At 43.6% G+C, this 21,395-nt stretch overlaps 2 protein-coding genes across 4 annotated transcripts in view; both read left to right on the top strand.

Annotated features, from left to right (window-relative positions):
- The window catches only part of lrfn2b (leucine rich repeat and fibronectin type III domain containing 2b), a 43,137-nt gene extending 34,816 nt beyond the window's left edge, over positions 1 to 8,321 (top strand). For all 3 annotated transcript variants that reach the window (XM_084030785.1, XM_084030786.1, XM_084030787.1), the window contains one exon: positions 6,844 to 8,321. In XM_084030785.1, the coding sequence (XP_083886911.1) occupies positions 6,844 to 7,825 (982 nt within the window). In that variant the 3' untranslated portion in view covers positions 7,826 to 8,321. The remainder of the gene's footprint in view (positions 1 to 6,843) is intronic.
- A 10,305-nt stretch (positions 8,322 to 18,626) lies between these two features.
- Positions 18,627 to 20,422, top strand: LOC311026828 (ankyrin repeat domain-containing protein 9). The gene has a single exon (XM_084030524.1). The coding sequence runs from the start codon at positions 19,083 to 19,085 to the stop codon at positions 19,971 to 19,973; it is 891 nt and encodes a 296-aa protein (XP_083886650.1). The 5' UTR covers positions 18,627 to 19,082; the 3' UTR covers positions 19,974 to 20,422.
- Positions 20,423 to 21,395: the final 973 nt, after the last annotated feature.

Here is a 21,395-nt window from a genome sequence, read left to right as displayed (position 1 = left end):
TTGAAAAGCTGGGAACAAGATCTGGACAAGATGGGTATAGAGGGATCTGAATTACTGAATTGCTATTAGAACTAGCAGACCATGGCAAATTGGCAGAAATGTGCAAAAATAATGACTGTAGCTGTCACCATGACAACCGCTGTATTCTGCCTGCTTGATGATAAAATGAGAATAGATCAGATAATGTGCTTTCTGCTTGGTCAGCTGCCCCCTAATCACAGCACACGTGGGCAATTTGGAAATTACAGTTGTCATTATACCAGTGTCAACTGTAACTCCATATTTGTTTAGCATTCCAGAAAACTCATATGTCAAAGAGATTAGTATTTCATTCCAACAATTGAAGGAAACTGAAAGTCAGAGGTCCTACTTGTGTAATCGGGGCAAATGCATCAGCCCCGACCTAACAAAGAAGCAGTTTTCTTGCATCACACAACAACGGAAGTGCACATTGTAAATGGTAAAATTCAACGAAAAGTCAAAGTTAAGCATATTTGTCTATATTTGATTAAAAAAAATAATACAACTATTATGCTCTGCATGTAAATCGATGTTGAAATATTTCGCCAAGTTATTTAAGGACTCATTTATTGTCATTATGCAACACAGAGATGCACAATGAAATACAGTTGTAGCCATATATATATATATATATATATATATATATATATATATATATATATATATATATATGTTTCTGATTGTATACATTATATAATATGGCATGTGTATTCTAAAAACAACTCTTTTCCCCTTCTTCATCACCTTTTCATCATGCGATGTCTCCCTCACTAAGCATACCGCTGTGCTATACTTGGCTCTATTATACTCAGCAGTCCAGAACCAGCAGGGCCTTTTCTAAGCTCAGGAGACAGGGGTTTCTGTCAATCCTGCAGTATTTGATGGGGATGAAACTGTATTAGATGAGGCTTGTATTCACTGCCATAGTCTCTAAAACGAGTGTGAAACCAGCCAGAAAAAAAAAATCCAATTATTTTATGCCGTATAAATCTGCTCTCAAAACTGTGGAGAGCAAGATATTTAGAGCTGTAGCCTCGGGGCTGTGACCACCCCCTTTGTTGCAATATTTTCCTTCATTATGAAGCATATTTTCTTTCTCGCTTCACCCACATGATAATATAGGAAGAGTGTTTTACAGTCCTTTTGTAATTCTTTACAATGACTCTGCCTGTGTGGCAATCTAATATAGTTAAATGTATTTTATGTTGATTATGTTCTTACATAAAACATTTTGAATATAAATATGTAGAAACATTATATAATGAAGTAGACATTATTCATGTAAATGTCAATTATAGCATGCATATGCACCAAGTTAACCAGAACTAATAGGAATAAAGCAACGCTCATAAATCAACAGTTCGGTAAATGTGCCGTTGTTTGTCTCGCTGGTTTATTTTCCATCTGCCGTACTTTAGCGAGGTGATGGACAACAAGACCCAAGAAAATAAACATTCTCCAGACCGTGCACAAGCCATGCAGAACAAAAGAGAACCGCAGCGAACAGTGCAGCAACAATAGCACAATGGCAATATCACACTGTGTATTTCTGACACAACGATGGCAGAACGTACCACATTGTTAAATAAAGTGCTGGTAAATATAGCGTCCATGCAAATCTGACATTCCAGCAGCGGGAAAAGGACATGACGAGCAGAATCTGCAGGAAACGGGACGAGATTGTGATGTCGGAAAGTTTTTCCCATTAACAAATGAACATGACAAGAATGAAATACATTATTATATATATTATATAGAGGTCTCGATCTGAGGGAGCAGCAGGAGCCTCCCACCTCTGCTTTTTTGCCTGGCCTACAGGTGTCGCAGTTTCAGTCAGAATTGCAATATTCTTTTATAAAATGTTTTGCTTTTTGACAATGATGATTTTTACTAGTTAAAAAATGGGTACAAAACTTTAAAAATATATATATATAATTTGCATGTGTATCTAATGTAGGTAGGTAATGTAATTTGTATTTCTTTTCTCTCGTTAGCTTTACAAAATATCAATGTGTTGTTTAATCATAAAACATCCAGGTTAAGTGAACTATTAAGAAAACCTACCACTTTAATGAATTGAACTTAAACGTATAATTTTATTCCTACAAATAAGATTTATGTTGAAAAGACATATGAAAGATATGTAGCTCTAAATGTCCATATTTCATGATTGTTTCAATTTGGATGAACATGAATATATTTTAAATTGTTGATCTGTATTCTGCATTATGAGTTGATTAAGTTAGATCATAATTTTTGCGTTTAACTAACTGTATACAATATTGTAGAACTTAAATAAATTGAACGTATACATTTGAGTGTAACATAAAGGAGATTGTTGAATGACACATTTCAAAAAGGGAATGCAGATTAGGACAAACTGTTCGTATCATCAGTTTACTTGATTATTATATGATATGATATTATGATGATGAAATAACGTTGCAAATGAATGACATGGCTCCTTTTGGAGCTTCAAACTGAAGCAACAAGTCCTTTAATGCCAACCACAGCTGATCAATTAAGATGTTAGCGAAAGCGGCACCAAATCTAAAGGGATTAAATTTGAGCTTTGGTGCCGTGAGAATGTGATTTTCTCCCTTAGAAAGGGTCGTCTGACGTACACGCTGTTCTGAAAGCCGCCAGGTTGATTCATGGAAGCCGAATAGAATTCAGAAAAGTTGTGTGGAGAAAAGTCTCAGTGAAAGTTAAAATAAGAATGGAAGTTTGAGGCGAGAGGGGAAAAAAGAAGTTGCTGTTGGGATTCAAGAGATCCAGACGACTTAATCATGTCAGCCGTGTGCCGCGGTTGTGCACAAAAAGGTAAAAGTTGTTTCCTCTTCAAACAGCGGAGCTGGAGGACAATGTTATCACTGCTCCAGTTTCATGATTGGCACATTGTTATTTGAACTAAAGGTTTTAACGTAGCGCTTTTTATGCTGGATGGGTGAATGTGAAGGCCTGAGGGCCAAGACAAACTTATTCAATGCAGAACTTTTAAAAATGTTCCATTGCCAGACTTAAAGAAGGGTTGCTTTTGTATTTTAATTCCTGAAAAGTGTGTTCTATTCTGAGACGTTCCAAAGTTTGCAACGGTGGTGGAGTTGCCAAAAATGTACTCAAGTGAAAAAACTAGGTGAGCTGTAACGGATAGTTTGAGTTGGTTTATTTTTATGGGTATGTGAGATGGTTTTAACCACACGTGATGAGATAACAACAGGAAGCCACAGTAGCTCAATAATTATCTGTAACACCGTTGCAAATGTGTTGAAATGTTGATTTTTTTTCTCCCCGGAATGTACTACTAGAGTAAAAACTTTATGTAGAAGTACAATTTACTCCACAAGCATACTATATTACACCCAAAGTGCCCCATTACGCCACCTCCGATCAGAACCAAACTACAAATCTAATAACTACATAGAATTAATATAAAATGCATCATGTAATATTTACATTCAGTGATTGTGTTGCTGCATATATGTATGATAAGATATGAAATTGCCTGAAGAAGATTGAGGATGACCTGAATCAGCATTTCAGAGGCTCTATCTTCCATACGGTTACGTATTTCCGAAGACGTAACTTTGGGAGGACTTTGATTTGATTGTTCAAAAGATTAACTCAGAGTAGTTCAGAACATCGATCCTTTTCCAGGATGAAAAAATTGAATTTTTTGAGTTCAAATTATAAAGAAATGCATTTATTTATTTAATTCTGGTCTGGTCTCAAATATGAGGTGTAGAGCTCTGGCCGAGTTGAGTCTCAGTCAAATTTTACAATTTTGTCAGCTGTTGTGTACGACGCCGTATTAGTGTCCCTGTAGAAAAAAAACGAGCGATAGAAGAGGGAAATATTCAGAGAAAAAAAGTCTATAAAGTGGCAAATTTGCGAGTTTATAACGATGCAAACAACTGGCATTTGTGCTAGCCACTTGTTGTCATAGCAACGGCAAACATCCTTCTTTATGTCGGCTATGACAAGTGAAAGCTACCACTGGCATCGTAGCCTAATGAGTTTGTCGTCATATGAATAAAAGCAACAATAAGCATCAACATCATCACCCTAAGGACCTTAATGAGGCGCTGTCACATGTTGGGATGATTCATTACAAAAATAAACGTACATTCACGGAAAGTTAGCTAGCATAGATGCCGGTTGTTTGCCACTTTTAAAGTCGCAAATTTGTGAGTTTAGAAACTCTCAAATTTGTGATTTTTTCCTCTGAATATTGCCCCCCTCTCTCGGCTCTGTTATTGTGTTTTTTTCCTGCTGTGGCCCTGATACGCCGTCGTAGCCGTGTGCTCGTTTCTATGCTATCTTTATCTTTATTGATACATAAATGCTCCCCGCAGTGCCGGCTTCATGTGTACATGAGCGATGCTGTTATCCAAGTTTTCTCAAGCGGAGACTGTAAAACAAACCTCGGGCCTAAGGTGGCACCATTTTCAGCAACAAATTCCTCTCCCTTAATGCGTTTATCCATTACAGTTAGACGGAGGGGATGTTTTATTACAAGCAGGAGATATTCAAGGGCACAGACACAGAACAATGTCACGGCCCATTTCATCCTCCACAATCCAGCTGCAGTCGAAGAGAGCGCTGCAGCCAGCGAGGGGCCATTAGGGTTTCTTACTTATATAAGCATAATTAAATTTCCCAGCAGCACCCTGATGTTTGGGCTCAATCAATGGGGCAGGAGACCATTTAGCATGACCTTGTCTGTATTTGTCCGGAGACTAAAGAGCCTCAAGAAATCAGTCCAGATAATAAATCATATTCTTTTTTTCCTCTCCTTTATTTAATCGAATGAACAACACAAGACTGAATGAAACAAACAAAGATGACAATTCGATGCAAAACAGCAAAGGTGGCGATAAAACTTGAAAATATTGATAGAAAAGAAATGGTAAACAATAAGGATAACATTAAAAGAGTGTATTTACATCCAAAATCAAAGACGAAAGCAAGGATTGAGAAATGGAAAACAGTTTTGTCGCCTTAATGTTCGAATTTCAGCGACTTAAAGTAAAAAAGTATAAAAGTATGAATTTACATCAAACAAATTAACATCACCACATTTTAGAGAAGGCAAGGAATTCTTTGCAGCCGGAAGAAACCAGAACATGAAAAAGTAGTAGACAGGAAAGATGCAGCGTGGAGGAGTTGTAGATTTATTTGTTTTGTCAGCTCTTTCTTTGAGCTCAGAAAATATGTAGAATATTAAAACTGTAACTGACAAATCTCTGGCAAAGCTGAAGGAAGCCTAAGCCCCCCCCCCCCCCCCCCCTGCCTTCACTCTGATTAATGCGGCGGCCTCACGCCGTCTTCGCCGGCTAAGCGGGCTGCTCCACAAATTGCCTTTTGCAGCCTGAAGGGGGCGACGGGGGGGAGGGGGGAGGAGTTTTATCTCCCTGTGATAAGCATGGCCATAGTTGGTCTGGACTCTGAATTAGCAGACAAACCTGGAATCAATTAGACCGAGACACAGGAGCAAGCAGCGGAAAGCATCGCTAGGCTAAAGGATGTTGCTCCCGAGAACCTGGGCAGCCAATTATAATAGTGTAATGAGCTGTGGCACAAGTTGGACGAGTGGAACTTTTATTTATTTATTATTTTATTTATTTCTGGGAAAAGCCGCTTCCTTTTCCCAAGCTGTGGTGACTAATTGGGGAAAAGTCAAACGCTCAGGTCTGTGATCCTCGTTGCATGTCAGATAAACGTCTTTCTGCCGGAGGATGTGAGATCACATCACACATCACACGAGAGGGTGAGACACACTTCTACAGGCTGCACCTTCATTCAAAGAGATACTTAGTGAGACTTCCAAGTTACAAAGCAGGTCCTATAGAGATACTGTCCATCAGAGGTCTTCAACATTCAGGACCCCTGAGGTCTACAGAGACCCGGTGGAGGGACCCCCTATTACATATCCTATAATGATCCTTATTAAAGCGGCCATAATGATGTGTAGTGCAGCCTATAGTGCCATGTATAACAGTAAGATTTCTACTTGCTTAATATAGGTTGTATTCGTGTTAAGGTGGATTTTTTGGAGCAAAAATCAGCACAAAAATAAACGAGCCCAATATAAACTGACGCCACATCATAAACATTTTACAATCGTGATTTTTCCCGACGTAAAGCTGAAGAATGGCAGATCTCTCACCGAGATGCCGAAGGTCAGGTTTGATGTGAATCCCTGCAGGGGGGGGGGGGGGGGGGGCACCGAGACCTGGTCTGGGCATGAATGAGTAATATCATTTAAACAGCAGGTGTGAGTGTAACTGCAGCAGTACAACCTCCAGTCCTCTGCTGCTGGCACCTGAGCAGCTCACCCCCCAGGCAGAAACACACACACACTCACACACTTCCCTCTCCCTGGTCCTTCCTGCCTTTCCTGGGGGTTTTTGCTGCTTATTTATTTATCGCTGCTCCAGAGCTCCAATATCAAATGGACCCTCTGTTCGGTGCAGCAGGACAGATGGCTTACGAGAGATAAAGCCAATTACTGTTGGCTGTCCGTTATGTCAGAGACTTATCAGAGGAGAGAAACTCCGGGGAATGCAAATGGAAATCTCCTTTTTAATGAAAAATTGCAGGGTGAAGGGAGCTGGCGTTGCCTCCTGCAGGAGTCGGTTGAGTGCTGAAATGAAACGTGGAACCCCAACGTCTCATTCGCAGCATTTAATGTGTCACTCCTCAGGTTTTTAACAGCGTGCCTTTAAGAGAGATATCAGCCCAGGTTATAAGGAGAGGAAGACCTCTTTGTATTAGTAGAGTAATGAACCTGTGGGTCTTGTTGTCCCTGTGTTTGTTCAGGATGATCCCGGCCTCCAGCAAGGCGTTCCTGGTGACCAACCTGGTGTCGGGGACCCGCTATGATCTGTGTGTGCTGGCGGCCTGGGACGACAGCGCCACCACGCTCACGGCCACCAACGTGGTGGGCTGCACCCACTTCTTCACCCAGGACGACTACCCGCAGTGCCGCTCTCTGCCCAGCCAGCTCCTGGGGGGCACCATGATCCTGGTGGTGGGGGGCATCATCGTGGCCACGCTGCTCGTCTTCATCGTCATCCTCATGCTGCGCTACAAAGCGGCGGACGGCGACGCCCCCGCCGGCAAACTGACCAGCGTCATCGACACGCACTCTCAGACCAACGGGGGTCGACTGGGGCAAAACGGACTGCTGATGCCCCCGTCCCAGCCCCAGCCCGAGGCCAAGGTGAAGGCCAAAGTGTCCCTGCAGGACGAGGTGGTGGAGTTCAAGTGCGGCTCCCTGCAAAGCAGCCTCACCTCCTCCTCTTCCTCCTCGGGCTCCATGGCGGCGGGCTCGTACAGCCCCAACAGCACACTCGCCAACATTTGGAGGTCGGCTCCCTCCAAGCCTCGGTCCAACCTGGACCACCTGCTCGGGGCCTTCACCTCGCTGGAGCTGCGGGGGGGGTTGCAGGGCCGCGACCTGGGGGCTTCTGGCAGCGCTGCGACCGCGGCGGCGCCGGGGAAACCCCACACGGACAGGGAGCCACTGCTGGGCCGGACACTGGACTCCGGCCTCAGCCGGCTCCTCATGCTGCCGCTGGACTCGAAGCCAAAGAGGAGCCAGTCCTTCGACATGGGGGACATCACGGGGGCCGGCGCCGCCCAGCAGCTGTGCAACAAATCGCGGCGGATCAGCAGCATCTGGACTAAGAGGAGCCTGTCTGTAAATGGCATGCTGCTGCAGTGCGAGGAGGAGGGGGACACGGGGGGCAGCAAGGGGACGATAGACAGCGCCGACTGGGTGATGGAGAGTACTGTCTAGGAAAGACGGACGGCCGTCACTCTGTCAAACACTCCCCCGACGGACGGCCACGCCAAGACGGACCCGCCGGTCTGAGAGCCTTTGTCCTGCATGAAGCACACCCGTTTTCATCCCCCTCCCCCACTCCTCCACCACGCAGACAGGACAAGTGGTCTGCACACTCATAGCCAAACACAAACCTGAGGAACAAACACCTTTTGGGATTGTTTTTTGCATCACACGTTGTACAAAAGATGGATTAGTGAGGAGTTGAAGGGGGAAACGACGGAGCAGCGCTGTCCGGTACAGGAGTATGTAATTATGCCCATGGACTGCTATTCTACTGTATACAATTTAAAGTATGTAATGAAATGAAAAGTTTTATATTTTTTGATTTTGCTGGTCAGACACAATTGATCCACGACTGGTCTCTGCCTTGACACAAGAGCAAGGCATGACCAGTGGTTACACTGTAAAAATCCTCCTCATGTCGGTTACACACTGATGCAGTTTAATTTCCAGAGCGGCAATACATATATATATATATATATATATATATATATATACATATGTGATGCTTTTATTCAAAAAGATTTAAGAAAAAAGATTTATTGACAAAGCTCTATGTGAATATATATTTACTTTCTATACAGAGTATATATTTGAGGGGTCACTCAATAATAATTCTGTATGCTAATCATATCAGATTTTATGTGACCGCATAGATAAAAAAAACAAAAAATACAAATCATTCTCTGAACTATGGCTGTATTATATGTAAAGACTTGATTTATTGTTTTTCAAAAAAATGCCAAAATATTGAAGTGGAAAGTGGTGCAATGGGTAGAATGTTCCAAGATGATAAAGAGGTGAAGTCACGCACCTTCCGATGTTTCGTTATTTAAAGAAACATACGTACGGTAGTCAGCGTGCAGAAACAAATATATTTTTTGATCTCTTCAGTTACGCTATGAATGACATGATGTACGTCATTTTAAGAGCTAATTTTAGCACGTTAAGAAAGTCGCAGTTTTTCGTTTTGCTGTAACCTTGACTAGCTAGCTAGTTAGCTAACTATGTTGCGATGTTACCTTATCCTGCGACTCTTTTTCTCAGCCAGGAAGCGAAAGAACGAGTTAGACCCGCTGTTAGCGTGAGTTCGTCACGTCACGAAACACACAAACATCATAGATACAGCAATCACTCGCGTGACTTTCGGGTGCGTAGTCTTTCTAATTACGTATTTTAAATTGACATCGTTATTCGTGCCACAGTCAAAAAGTTATTTGTCTCTTGCCGTTGACTACCGTAACCCGGAAAGGGGCGGGACTTAATCTCTCTATAAGGCCTGTTTAGTTTGTGTACATTTGTTGGGACTACAAGCAAAGGGAATTAGGGAGATTTTTATTGTTATTAATTTAAACGTTTCCCCTGTTGTGTCGCAGAATAACGTGCCACCAACAATTAACGGCACATTCATGGCAATGTTGGACAAAACCAAGATGTGTATTTTTGGTTTATCACAACTCATTTGTAGCTTAAAACATCAAACTTTTCACTCATCAAAGTCACTGTTGAGATCTGGAAACTCAGCTGTACCATTAAAACCAAGTCCAACAAACAGAAGCAGTGAAATCAAACGGTCCGATAGTTTATCGGAAAACTACCGAAACCTTTGAGGAAGGAAACAATACGACAAAGCAAAAAAAAAAAGAGAGAGAGAGAAATAATAATACAACTTTATTGCCAATCACAGGATTTCTTTATTACCTTGAACTTGGATCAGTTGTCATGCCAACAGCAGCAGCAGAACGTTTGTAGATCAGTTTAAAATCTCATTTTGTCTTCAGGTTCTGAATTAATTACATCTTTCATGAAAGTCCCAGATTGTGTTTTGAGATTCTGCCTGAAGTGATTTTGTAAAAGATGCACTTTTCACGTTTAAATTCCTCGGCGTTCTCCTCACACTGGTCAATGTTCCTCCAGTTCATTCCATCTGGAGGAGATCTGGGTTTAAAACGTGAAACTGAATTTACTGAAAGTTTTCTACTCAGCAACATGGAGCTGTTCTGCTTTTATTGTCTGGTGTTGCATGTTTCCGCCGAACTGACCCACGAGACAGTCAAGTCCAGTGTAAAACACCCATATTGTCATTTCTCTCATGTGTTGTCTGAATGACTTTTTTGTGATATTTCTGATATGACTGCGTGTGTACAGTGTCTCTATATATTGGATTTTGTTTGAACCATACTCCGGTGTTTGTGCGTGGCAGTTAAGGAGGGGAGCAACAACTGTGCACACGTCTTACCTGGAGCTGTAAAAATATGTTTGTGTGGTCAAATTTGTTGTTTTTGCTACTAAGATAAAAAACTAAAAATCTTCTGAGACAGACGTGTGGCGTCGGAGTGTTTCCTCTGTGACGGCTTTTCTTCTTAGAGATCTCTGCTTTTTAAACAGATTATACACAACATCATTCTCTGCACCATATTCCATTTTTATCATCGTGAAAATCCACAATTTAGTCCTTATATCTTCCGCCCGCAGCCCTTTATCTCAGACGCTCTGAACAAAAACCAATATGGGGCTTTTCATTATTCAAAGAAAAGACTTGCTAAACCCAGAGATGCAAAAAAAGTGCATATACAGTCTTTAGACTGGGAAGCAATATATATATATATTTTTATGCCAACCTACTTTCATCCACATGGAGTTAGTGAGTCCATAACTGGGCTATACATAGCTTCCAAGGCCCCTCCTATGTACAAACAGACCTGGAGCCTGAGTGATATGAACCCTCTGAACCTCCTTCTTTTCTGTTTTTTTGGTTCTGGAAATACATACATCGATAAAAACTGCATCATATTAAAATATCATGAAGATATTTAATCCTCACCAGTTTCTTCAGCACTAACGTTGTCAAATAGATCCTTTAACAGCTGTTAACAGTGTAACACGTGACTGAGTTAACCGGTGACTTTCGGCCAAACGCTGGTTTGCGTACGGTAATAAACACAGATGGCGTGCGTTTCAGTTTAATCGAAGGCCTGAAGGATTTCTGGATCGGAAAAAGTCACCAGTTAACACGGTCACTGATTAAGCCCAAACACCGGGGCTGCAACTTATTAAACGGTTGACTAGCATTGGAATGTTTGTAGCACCCATTTTCAAACTTACAGATCGTAATTTTTTCCGATTTCGAAGAAGCACCGGATCTGCATGCCAGCCGCAGTAATAATAGAAACCGTAGAGAACCAACCGGTGTTTTGTTTTGCTATAGCTCCCCCTAGAGGCTGCAATGTGAATCGCTGGCCGATACAAAACACGGGAACTGGAGTGAACGCTGGTGATAAAGTGGATTTGTAGTCCTGCGTTGAGGGTTAGCACCAAGTATTGGAGCGTTAGCACTTACCTGCACTATAGCTATAACAACATAAAAAGATTGCAAGAACTTCGTCCACTTTGGGGTTTTTTTTTTTTTTTTTTTTTAATTATGATCACCCATAAGCTTTAGGCAGTTTTCTATTGCGAGTTCATGTGAGTTGACAAATGGGATTTGGCTGTTATACTGTAGAAAATGACAAATTGTTCAATGAAAACTGTTGGTTTTTCTGGTTTGTATTTGAATCAAATCACTAAATCTTCTGCTCAATCAAATGGCGACCTTTAGATTTCTCCCGGCTGTGTTGTTACCACCGAGACAAAATACCTGCAGCGCCGGCCTCAAGGCTGTTGAGCGTATCGCTCAGCCCGCCCTCCTTCCTCCCCGTTGGTCAGGTGTGCACTGGCACCTGTCACTCATCCTGATTAGCCGTCACCTTGCCTCGGGCTGAAGCACATTTGTGAAGCCACCAGAGGCACAAAGGGGAAAACAGTCTGCAATTTCAAAGAAATCCTGCTGAGGTTTGTGATTGTTTTCCTGTCCTCAGCATCAGTGAAAAACCCAGACGAGTCAAATCAGGAAAGAAAAATGTTCTTCTTTTCTCTCTGGTTTTCTTTTTAGGATGCAGTGAAACGGGTTGCTGAACAAAACCACACAACCAATAAATGTAAAACTACACTAAAGATTGGAAACACTAGAGACGTCCTCGACCAAAGCAACTCTCTCAACTAACACTGACACCATCACAGCCGCATTTTGGTCATCCCATCTTCACGTTCCTCAACTCTCACGCTGGAAAACAAAACTTGATCTTGAAATTGATTTAACCCTTTAACCAGACTCTCAAGGCTCACCATGTCCAAATAAGGTTGTTATGGAAATATGTGAGTCGGAGCAACTCTGGAGATAGTAGATGTCTTACACAGAACTATTTATTGAAGCTCGATGGCCATCGTGAGAATGAAGGTTTGAGCAGTACAATAGCTACAAACTCAACAGTGCAGTGCAAACCCCGAGTCTGCCTCCCGTCCCTCCTGGGAAACACGACAGCCTCCAATATCTGGAGGGCGCCGCCGCGGTGCCTGTATTATGTCTGGGTTAAAGGTCAGAACTCTGTGTTCGGCCCTGAGAGACACACTCGTGTCTTGTTTGTGACGTTGCCTCGTCTGGAGAAGCAGATACTTAATAACTCAGATTAAATGTGAACCTATTCATAAAACGACATGTATTAATCTGACACTGAGGGAATCAGGTAGAGAGACAATGCCCTCACACAGGTTATTGTTATTAGAGCTGTAAATATATACAGCCTGTAGTCTCAGTGGGTCCCACCACTGGTCTGTAACAGGTCTGTAGTCTCAGTGGGTCCCACCACTGGTCTGTAACAGGTCTGTAGTCTCAGTGGGTCCCACCACTGGTCTGTAACAGGTTTGTAGTCTCAGTGGGTCCCACCACTGGTCCGTAACAGGTCTGTGGTCTCAGTGTGGGAATGATGATGACATTCAAACACACTACTGGGTTTCTAACACACACAGCTTCATGCAGATGGTGAAGTGACGTGTTTGCCACTCGGGCAGGGCGTTTCCGTGGAGACGGTCTGTCTGTGATAGAGTGCCGTCTATCCCCGACGACCTCGGTCTCCTGGGAGAAACAGCAGAAACCTTATCAGCCCCAGCACACTGAGGGCTGAGCTCTCTGACGGCCACGGCTCTCTGCTTCCAGATTAGCAGATGACCCGAGCGTGACCCTCCGATGAAGGCGGGTCGGACTATCTGTGGGGGGAACAGTTCCCTCGCAGTCACTGTTATTCTGAGTATTTACAAATTTGCTGATGTCACCCTGAGGTGAAGCTGCTCACATGCTGCATGTGCAACAAGAAAGTGGAATGGAGGTCATTGAGGGGCTCGACCGGGTCACATGATCCAGAGGGCGATGCTGGACTCAGCAGGTCCTGCAAAAGGCCAGCTCTGAATTTAGCTTCTGTATCAGAGGGACAGCACACCATAGATGGTAGTTGATGTTGATGCACTCCAACACACTGTCCTGTTGCCAGTGATACTCAAAGCATCACATGTGGATTCATCCACCACTGAAAATAGTCCCCAACAAATGCAAAAAAAACAAACAATTTCCTCCTGTTTGGTTGTCATTTGAAGGACTGTTTTCAGAAAATACCGAAGCTACACTACAGAAGTTATTATTATCAGATGAAGACCATGATATTTATATCATTTATATTATTAGAGGTTTTTCAAAGATTGCCCATTGGTAGTAGTCTGGTATAAAATAAACCTGAAACTTGCTCAACTTTATAAAACTGTCATTTTGTGGTGATTTTGGAGGGAGTGTATCCAAGCACCAGATTCCCTTTAGAAAACCTCTCATTTTGCAGCAGCAGGGTCCGATGAGTCTTTTTGAAGATGTCATGTTTGATTCCAGGAGAGGGCTGCACGGTGGTGTAGTGGGTAGCACTCTCGCCTCACAGCAAGAGGGTCCTGGGTTCGATTCCCGGGTCGGCCCGGGTTCCTTCTGTGTGGAGTTTGCATGTTCTCCCCGTGTAAGCGTGGGTTCTCTCCGGGTTCTCTGGCTTCCTCCCACAGTCCAAAGACATGCAAGATGGGGATAGGTTAATTGGTGACTCTAAATTGCCCATAGGTGTGAATGTGAGTGTGAATGGTTGTCTGTCTCTACATGTCGGCCCTGCGATAGACTGGCGTCCTGTCCAGGGTGTACCCTGCCTTCGCCCAATGACAGCTGGGATTGGCTCCAGCCCCCCCGTGACCCTAAATACAGGATAAGCGGTAGAAAATGGATGGATGGATGGATTCCAGGAGATCCTGCTCTCGTTAACCCTTCACCTGACGCTGACCCCTGCCTTTCCCTGCTAATCTGTCATGTTGCCATGATTTCCCAGATACCTGGTGGCAGGAACTCGTTAGAGCCAACTGGGAACATCTGGAGCCCCGTGGTCCAACTTTATAAAGTCCTGTTGCAGCTGCTGCAGTCACTTCCTGCTTCTCCTGCAGGCACATCCTCTCCAGACTGCAAATAAACAAACGTAATGGGGATCTGGGGAGTAGCTGTTACAGTATCACACTCTGGACCAAAGTGCAGGACAAGATGCCTTTTTCACTTTACGCAACAAAAATCAACTATTTATGATTTTTGCTGTGAAAAGGATGCCAAGATATTGTGTTTCCAGCAGCTTCGTCTGAGTTCTGTTAAGAGAGTTTCTCCACTTGGAAGAAAATAAAAAGCTCACCTGCAGGATTTGACAAGTTGGAAGTGAGAATGTGTTGACCTTCCGATGGTCCCACGGGCTTCACTTCAGTTCAGCATGCTGTCAAAATCAGCCTCTTGAACCAAAAATGTCAGTTCAGGGGAAAGTTTGATCCAACAGTTGGGGCCAAACAAAAGGTCAAGAGGTCACTAGAACCATGTTGAGTCATCCTCTCCACATAAAGCTCCTCCTTGTGATCCGCTGTCCTTTTGAATCTTGTTGGTGTCGATGAGGGAATGATGCAACATTATTCTTTTGTGTTTGAGTTTCTCCACTTTAAAAAAAATCCAAACTGAAATCTCTCCATTTACTTTTCCTTAACTTAAAGCCATAAAGTGAAGCAGACAGACTCGCTGGGTAAACATCCCACGGTGCTTTCTCCTTGTGTGAAGACTTTAATTTATTCAGGAACGCCACAGCCCGGGGCGTCGCCGGCTGATGGAGGGGGAGTTAGTCTTCCCTCTCTCGTTTTCTCTCCCCCTCTCCCCCTCGGGGGTTGCAGATCTTGCTGATTGGCCGTCGGCTCTGTGTTCACGTTGAAGGAAGGCTGCAGGAGAAGCTCTCTCTCTCTCTCTCTCTCTCTCTCTCTTTCTCTTCCACCTTCTGCCTTGATTTGATGATTGATGTCTGGTGCTGGGAGTAATGGGAGTCCTGGAAGTCCTGGGAGTTCTGGGAGTCATGGGAGTAATGGGAGTCATGGGAGTCCTGGGAGTTATGGGAGTCATGGGAGTCCTGGGAGTTATGGGAGTAATGGGAGTTCTGGGAGTCATGGGAGTCCTGGGAGTAATGGGAGTCATGGGAGTCCTGGGAGTAATGAGAGTCATGGGAGTCCTGGGAGTTATGGGAGTAATGGGAGTCATGGGAGTTCTGGGAGTCATGGGAGTAATGGGAGTCCTGGGAGTTCTGGGAGTCCTGGCAGTCCTGGGAGTTCTGGCAGTGCTAGGAGTTCTGGGAGTCATGGGAGTCCTGGGAGTTCTGGGAGTTATGGGAGTCATGGGAGTTCTGGGAGTCCTGGCAGTCCTGGGAGTCATGGGAGTCCTGGGAGTAATGGGAGTCATGGGAGTCCTGGGAGTAATGAGAGTCATGGGAGTCATGGGAGTCCTGGGAGTTATGGGAGTAATGGGAGTCATGGGAGTTCTGGGAGTCATGGGAGTAATGGGAGTCCTGGGAGTTCTGGGAGTCCTGGCAGTCCTGGGAGTTCTGGCAGTGCTAGGAGTTCTGGGAGTCATGGGAGTCCTGGGAGTCCTGGGAGTTATGGGAGTCATGGGAGTTCTGGGAGTCCTGGCAGTCCTGGGAGTTCTGGCAGTCCTGGGAGTAATGGGAGTCATGGGAGTCATGGGAGTTCTGGGAGTCATGGGAGTCATGGGAGTCCTGGGAGTTCTGGCAGTCCTGGGAGTAATGGGAGTAATGGGAGTCATGGGAGTCATGGGAGTTCTGGGAGTCATGGGAGTCATGGGAGTTATGGGAGTAATGGGAGTCATGGGAGTCATGGGAGTAATGGGAGTAATGGGAGTCATGGGAGTCATGGGAGTTCTGGGAGTCCTGGGAGTCCTGGGACTAATGGGAGTCATGGGAGTTCTGGGAGTCCTGGCAGTCCTGGGAGTTCTGGCAGTCCTGGGAGTAATGGGAGTCATGGGAGTCATGGGAGTTATGGGAGTCATGGGAGTTCTGGGAGTCATGGGAGTCCTGGGAGTAATGGGAGTCATGGGAGTTATGGGAGTAATGGGAGTCATGGGAGTCATGGGAGTTATGGGAGTAATGGGAGTCATGGGAGTCATGGGAGTTATGGGAGTCATGGGAGTCCTGGGAATAATGGGCGTCATGGGAGTCATGGGAGTTATGGGAGTCCTGGGAGTTCTGGCAGTCCTGGGAGTCCTGGCAGTCCTGGGAGTTCTGGCAGTCCTGGGAGTTCTGGGAGTTCTGGGAGTTATGGGAGTAATGGGAGTCCTGGGAGTCATGGGAGTTATGGGAGTAATGGGAGTCATGGGAGTCATGGGAGTTATGGGAGTAATGGGAGTCATGGGAGTCCTGGGAGTCCTGGGAGTTCTGGGAGTTATTTTTTTTTTCTTTTGCAAACTAACTTTCAGGTATGGCATTCCTGGTCAAAAGGTCACAGACTGTATAGAAGAAGCAAGCGTTGTCATGGTGACGTCACCCATTGGTTTGTTGCCTGAGTTTCATCGTAGAATTTTAACGGTTGATGAAACAGAAATGAACATATTTAGGGGTTTTATTTTAGCATATTTGTAGGCGGCGCCCCAGAGCCCCGAAACATGAACGTGTGATGCAAGTTTCCAAACGTTTGGAGCATTTAAGCCCTCAGAAAGGAACTAATGCAACTAATCAGCCCTCCAGGACACAAATCAGTCAAAGTTTTTTATAGCAGCGCGTTTGGATTTCTCTTTTGATCACTCTATAAAAAGCAGTAAAAACATTTCACCATGTTTTCAGGAATTGAATGTATCAGGATATGAATGATATGAAGAAACCCGTCTAAACCTCTAAACTGGAAAGTTTGGTGGAGATTTCTGGCTCATAAAAACAGAAAACAGCCTTCAAAATTATGTAAAATGATATACATTTTATATAAGGTAATAGATGAAACCTCCCCAGTTGATAAGTTACATTAGGCCAATAATTTTTTTGTCTTGCGAGTTTTTAGAAATCATTTGTTTAGATATGCAAATCAGACATTATCTCATGATCATTTGGTGAATTTAGGTGAAATCTACTGACGCGAAATCATTTTAAATAAACAAAATATACCTAAATGTGTATTCTGGATATTTTCTTTCAACTCGCCAGAAAGAAAATGTGTTATGGAATAAATATGGACAAAATTGTCTGGTGATTCTAACTATTAATTCCATAAAAGAAGTTTAAATTACATCTGCGTTTGCATGGAGGTGTATTTGCATTTGAGGTATTATTGTTAAATAATTTGATATGATTGATAATCTGCTGCAGGACGTTGAAATGTGTGTTTTTGTGTTGCACGTTTACTCTAAAGGACGGTGCTGTAGTATTAAACACTGGTATGATGATCTAACCCTGGTTCATGGACTCATCCCAGACGCTGCTCCCGGGTCAGCTTCAGCTCGTTGAGCCGGTTCATCCTGACATTTAATTTGATCGCTGGGGATGGAGGAGTGTAATTACTGGGGATGAAAAGGGACGCAGCTGAAACTGACCACCCACCAAAATGCAAATTCAATCAAGAGCTTAGCCAGAGGTGATGAGAGGCCGCCGCGCCTCCAATCAGAGGAATCTTTGATTAGTGGCGACTGTTAGTCGTGGCAGATTGATCGGTCACACTGAAGGATGAAATATCCATCGTGATTGTGAGAAAACTGTTTTGTTTTTGTGAAATGTATCAATTATTGCCACTCATTTTACTGAATGGACCTGCCCTTAGGCCTCTTACAACTTTATATGTGACACCTAAATAATCATACTCTATTAGTGCCATTGAGTTATTAATATACACTGTTTGTGTCCCATGAGATTTTATTTTTAATTTCAAACTCATTTTGATGTTTATTTCTACTAAACCTCACCAAGAAGTTATATATATATATATATATATATATATATATATATATATATATATATATATATATATATATATATATATGTATATTCAAGGTATGCTGAGACATTAGATTCTCTACTTCTTCATTATGTTCTACAGTGCAGGTCCACATTTATAGGTCACTACTGCCCCGGTGTGGTCAAAGATGATTACTACACCACACAACTGCCTCATAGACTGTATTGACAAGACACATATATTTCCTTCCAACACTCATAATAATAAAATATGATAAAGAGAATATTTTTATTCTAGTCGTTAAATGGGCAAATATTAACTTAAGTGGATGGCCAAGTGTTCGAATGTTCCTGTGGATTTTAAATTTAATTATCAATCATTTTGACCATATTTACTAATATTTATTAATATATGAAATATTCATGTTTGTATGGAATAAAATGATATAACATCCATAAAACATTTGATTCACCTTTTAAAAAAAATGTCAAAGTACTGTTGTAAAAAATGGATGCATCAAAGTTTCATTATGTAATTAATTTTAATATTATTTTCATAAAATATAGTCACAATGTTTGACAAAAATAACTGAGCAACTGTAGCCTATATATTGTAAATATATATTATGCACACGTGTAACTCCCATGTGAGTTATAGTAGTTACAAATAATAGTGGAATGCCATTCAAGCCAATATTAAATATGAATTTAATAAAGTCAAATGAAATAAATATTCACACATGTGAATACACGTTTATTTATGTCATAATGATGCGTTACTTCCCCTCACAGGTTCCAGGAACGTCAATAAAGTTAGTCTCCTTGGACGTTATTGTATTTCCGCGCATGCGCACTAGCTCCGTACTGCAGAGGGGAATAACTGCAGCTGTGGAGACCGTCAGGCTGCAGGAATGTGAGTTTGTCAATGAGTGTGAGTCCACTATTCAGGACGTTTGTTCATGTGAGTCCAACTCTGGATGGATCCGGGTCGATGAAGGACGCGGGTCTCTAACCCCTCCACACACACACACACACACACACACACACACACACGCTCAAAGTTTTCCTCGATGGCCTCCGCGACCGTCGGCTCGGCGGCTCGGGGCATCGAGAAGCACTGCCGGTCCTTCTCGCTGCTCTTCTACCGGGCCGTGCGGGACCTGAAGCCGGTCTGGATGCTGGAGGACATGCGGACGATGGAGACTTTCTACCCGGATGACGAGGACGCCGGCCAGAGGATCTACAGCCCGTCGGAGGCGCTCCTCTACGCCATAGTGCACGACCACCAGGCGTACGCGCGGTTCCTGCTCAGCCGCTACGTGGACGAGGCGCTGGCGGATCCCGGGGAGCGCTTCTGCTGCTGCCCGTCCTCCGCGCCGCACCTCGCCATGGCCGTGCGCTACGACCGACGCCACATCCTCGGCCTCATCCTGCAGGAGAGCCACCGCGCGTCCGTCGGCGCGCCCTCCCGCGCAGACCCGCGGGCCGGCTGCTTCTTTTACGCGGAGGGCGGCAGCACGCCGCTGCATCTGGCCTGCGAGCTGCTGCGGCCCGAGGCGGTCGTCATGCTGCTGGGGAACGGCGCGTCGCCGCACGCCCTGGACCACAACGGCTCCACGCCGCTGGACGTCGTCCTCGAGAAGCTCGCGGACCGCAAGGGGGGCACCGCGAGGCGGCAGTGTCTGGACAACCTGCTCCTGTTCACGCCGAAGGTGCACGTCAAGACGAAGGCGGCGCTGAGCCGGGAGCCGGAGCGCTGGAGCGAGCTGCTGGGCGAGGAGACCTTCAAGTACCTGGCGGAGAGGAGGCCGGCGCCGCTGGTCCTCGCCGCCATGCGGACTATCCTGCAGCAGCTGAGCCCCGCCACCTTCCCGGACAGCCTGCACGAGCTGCCCATCCCCTCCTCCCTGAAGCCCGCGGGGCTGCCGGTGACCCCGCGGGACACGCAGATGGTGGTGTAGCATCAGGGGGACATGATCCACTGTAAAAACTATTAACATTTGCATGACGAGTGTGCGCGTGTTTGGCTTAAAAAAGAAGAAGCGTGACATTTTATTATAGGAGCTACACAAATAAACAGTCAGGGGACAAGCTGATTGATTGAACCAGGGAATAAACAGCCATATTCTTCCGTTTTATACACTAATCAAAGGCATGTTTGTCTAACCTCATTTTAAAGTGTTAACCCAACTAAACCTATTTAAGCCAAGAAGAGTAGACCAACACTGGTGGCTGTGTTTGTGGTATTTTTTAATTTATTTGAGTTTTATTTGACATGAATGTTTCAAGAAAAAGAGATCTTATAGATCATCGCTGTCGGGCGACTTGAAAACTCTTTGGATGACTTTTTATTTATAAATAAATAGGAATCCAAGGGAAGATCTACTTCTGTCTTTCTTGACTCTGACTGAACACATTTGTAGATTTTTGCTTGTTTTCACTACAAATCCTCCTCAATGTAATGGCACAAAAAAACAATGGAAGAAACCAGGAAGCATTGGAGTTTCACAAAAACATATCTTAACTCAAGGTTCAGTTTTTTACTGGAACTTTCTACCACAGAAAAAAAATGTAAAATTCAACATGTCATTTTAAAAATAGGTAAAATCCCTCCATATAAAAACAGTACATTAGCTCATTATTTTACCTGCTTTTCTATAATTCATTAAAAAACACACTAAAATGTCTTATAATCTGATTATAGCATTGTGTTATTCCAGGTATAAGCACTCCTGCATATTCATAATGCTTTATAACAATAATCATACATTGTAAAACATATATAAGACACATGAGTGTCATAATACTTCATTAGTCTGGTCACTTTATTACATTCCCTTACGAGGACCATAGTGTGCTATATAAGTCCCGTAGTTGTAATACATTGTGATGCATTATAATCACCGTTATAATACATTGTAATGCGGAAAGTTATCTATAAATATTAGTGGTTATTCATATCCTCCAACCATCAGTGAAGCTCACAGTCTATAAAAGGTTTTTCTTTCCACCAGATCCTAATGATTGTATTGTAACTTGTTAAAAGCTTCTTTAAAACACGTTATTATAAATATCTGCTACAGTTACTAGACTTCGTTAGTTGAGTTGAATCTACAGAGGAATTTCCTCAAAATAACTGCTCAATTTTAGCCCCAAGTAAATGTTTTGAATAATTTCATTGTAGTTCCTTCAGTAGCCAAGGGCCGGACTAAACCCTGGGGCAACAATGAGCTGTGACCTCCTCACTGCAGGGGTGGTTAAACCCTGCTGCAAGGATCGTCAGATCCTGCTCGTCCTCTTTCCAATGAAAGTCCCTCCTGATAGCTTTGAGGCCAAACCAGTAAAGCAACACCTTCTTACAGCTATTAACATATGTTAGGTAT

Source organism: Eutrigla gurnardus (genome assembly GCF_963514095.1).
Source record: "Eutrigla gurnardus genome assembly, chromosome: 16".
Lineage (NCBI taxonomy): Eukaryota > Metazoa > Chordata > Actinopteri > Perciformes > Triglidae > Eutrigla > Eutrigla gurnardus.
This window is presented reverse-complemented; position numbering and strand designations above follow the sequence as displayed.